Source organism: Gadus chalcogrammus, chromosome 1, assembly GCF_026213295.1.
Source record: "Gadus chalcogrammus isolate NIFS_2021 chromosome 1, NIFS_Gcha_1.0, whole genome shotgun sequence".
NCBI classification, from domain to species: Eukaryota; Metazoa; Chordata; class Actinopteri; order Gadiformes; family Gadidae; genus Gadus; species Gadus chalcogrammus.
In genome coordinates, this window is record NC_079412.1 from 20478996 (window position 1) to 20481495 (window position 2500).

The 2500-nt window shown below is 54.2% G+C and overlaps 1 protein-coding gene across 1 annotated transcript in view; it reads right to left on the bottom strand.

The window, feature by feature from the left end:
* LOC130386457 (collagen alpha-1(XX) chain) overlaps positions 1-2500 on the bottom strand; it is a 44027-nt gene that overhangs the window by 18706 nt on the left and 22821 nt on the right. Inside the window, exons 22-27 of the mRNA XM_056595395.1 lie at positions 2372-2500; positions 2097-2153; positions 1694-1732; positions 1447-1581; positions 801-947; positions 181-290 (exon numbers count right to left, since the gene is read on the bottom strand). The exon at positions 2372-2500 is cut by the window's right edge and continues 18 nt beyond it. Coding sequence (XP_056451370.1) covers positions 181-290; positions 801-947; positions 1447-1581; positions 1694-1732; positions 2097-2153; positions 2372-2500 — 617 coding nt within the window. The remainder of the gene's footprint in view (positions 1-180; positions 291-800; positions 948-1446; positions 1582-1693; positions 1733-2096; positions 2154-2371) is intronic.

Here is a 2500-nt window from a genome sequence, read left to right on the forward strand (position 1 = left end):
AGACCAAATATCTCGTCCTATGAACTCAGAAAAAGGCACAGATCCCTTTCATCATCATCATCATCCTCCTTCTCGCCACCTCCCGCTATAATCATGCTCGCTCGCTGTGTCAGATATGATGTTGTCATTTCACCGCCACCCTTCCTCCACCCTCCTCCTCCTCCTCCTCCTCAGCCCTACCTTGTGGTAGCTGCCGTAGAATAGCTTGCGGACCTGCGGCTGGTCGAAGGTCAGCTCCTGGACCTCCCCTCGGTAGTCCAGACTCAGGTACACCAGGTGTTTGGTGGTGGCTGAGACACGCACACACACACGCACACGCACACACACACACACAGTAAGACCAGGTCAAAGAGCATAACGTCTTACACAAGGTGTTTGGTGAAAGCTGACACACACACACACACACACACACACACACACACACACACACACACACACACACACACACACACACACACAGTAAGATCAGGTCACACAGCAGACCATCTAGACGAGAGAGGGACACCAGAAGGTACATATATTGCTCCTTTAGACATTCTAGACACACAAGAACTAGAATCCTGTGGTTTAAACGGAGCACCAGAGGAGATCAGAGTGGAGAGGAGAAGAGGACAGACGGAGGAGGGAGGAGGTGAGGAGGGAGGAGGAGAGGAGAGGAGGGAGGAGGAGAAGAGAGGAGCAAGGAGGGGAGGAGAGGAGCAAGGAGGGGAGGATAGGACAGAAGTTGAAGGGGAGGAGAGGAGCGAGGAGGGGAGGAGAGGAGCGAGGGGGAGAGGAGAGAGGAGAGGGAGGGGACCCACGGTCCAGCACGACGGCCATCTTGGGCTGGAAGTCGTTGTCGGTGATCTGCCAGAGAGAGAAGGACTCCCGCGGAGTGGACTGGAGCAGACGGAACACCAGGCTGATGGTGTGTTCTGGAGAGACCCCCGCTGGGTGCACCAACCTGGGGGTGGGGGGAGGGAGAGAGAGAGAGAGAGAGAGAGAGAGAGAGAGAGAGAGAGAGAGAGAGAGACGGAGAGAGAGAGAGAGAGAGAGAGAAAAAGGGGGAGGAATAGAAACAGAAGAGAGAGAGAGAGAGAGAGAGAAAGGGGGAGGGATAGAAACAGAGAGAGAGAGAGAGAGAGAGCGAGAGAGAGAGCGAGAGCGAGATAGAGAGAGAGAGAGAAAGAGAGAGAAAAAGGGGGAGGGATAGAAACAGAGAGAGAGAGAGAGAGAAAGAGCATCAGCGAGAAAAACAAAAACAGAGAGAGGGGGAGAGAGAGAGAGAGCGAGAGAGAGAGAGAGAGAGAGAGAGAGAGAGAGAGAGAGAGAGAGAAAGGGGGAGGGATAGAAACAGAGAGATAGAGAGAGACCGAAGCAGAGAGATAGAGAGAGAGACAGTTAGTGAATGGCAAGTATAATTGTCCACTGGGGTGAGGGAGGGGTGGGGGTCGGGGGTCTCACCGGTGTCCTGGGTCAGCTGGATGTCGGGGTACAGCGAGTAGGAGGGGAGGCTGCTGAAGATGAAGGGTTCAAAGGTCACGCCCTCCACAGAGGAGTGGCTTCCCTGGGTCAGACCGAAGGCCTCCATCATGTTAAACCCTGCACACACGCACGCACGCACGCACACACACACACACATAAAAACATTAGTTGAATTGTATAAATCGATCAAGAATGTAACATGAGTGAGGAATATTCTTTCCCTTGTTACCTTTGACGATGTTGTTCCTGATGTTGACCACTGGACACACTGAAACACAAGAGGGCAGCAGTGAACTGTTTACATGAAGACACAACCCAATGAAGATGAGACGCTCCAGGGAAGACCCTGAGGTCAACATGACAACAGGGTTTAGGGGTCACGATCAGGGGTTAGGGTTAGGGTTAAGGTGATAGGGGTTAGGTTTTGGAGTTTAGGGTTGGGGTTAAGGTGATCGGGGTTAGGTTTTGGAGCTTAGGGGTTAGGGTTAGGGTTTAGTTGATGGGGTTAGGTTTTGGAGCTTCGGGGTTAGGGGTTGGGGGGGTTACGAGTTAGGGCTCTAGTTTGTGTTTAAGGGTTAGAGTTTAGGAGGTTAGGGTTAGGTTGAGGGGTAGGAGGTTCGTTTTAAGTGTACCTTCATTATGCGTGGCCTGGACTCTCGGCGGGACAGGGATTCTGACCGGTGCCGACGCTGTGGGACAGAAACAAGGAGACGAGGAGAAGACACGTTTGACTTCATCATCTCTCCTTCATCCTTTCAAACCATCTGTCCTTCTATCTTTCCTTCCTCCCTCCCCCCCTCCTCCCTTTCCCTCCCCCGCTGCGCCTCACACCATTAGCCTGTAGTTCTAACACTGAGAGAGCTCCAGAGTGCCGTTATCTCCCCACGACCCGGGCGGTCCGGCTGACCTGTGGGGTGCAGGATGGAGACGGCGGCGCCCTCTGTGGCCCCGAGGCGGGAGTGCACGCTGACGCGGTACAGCGTCTCCGGCTCCAGCTCGCTGAAGCACAGGCTGCTGCCCCCCTCGGCCACCTGCT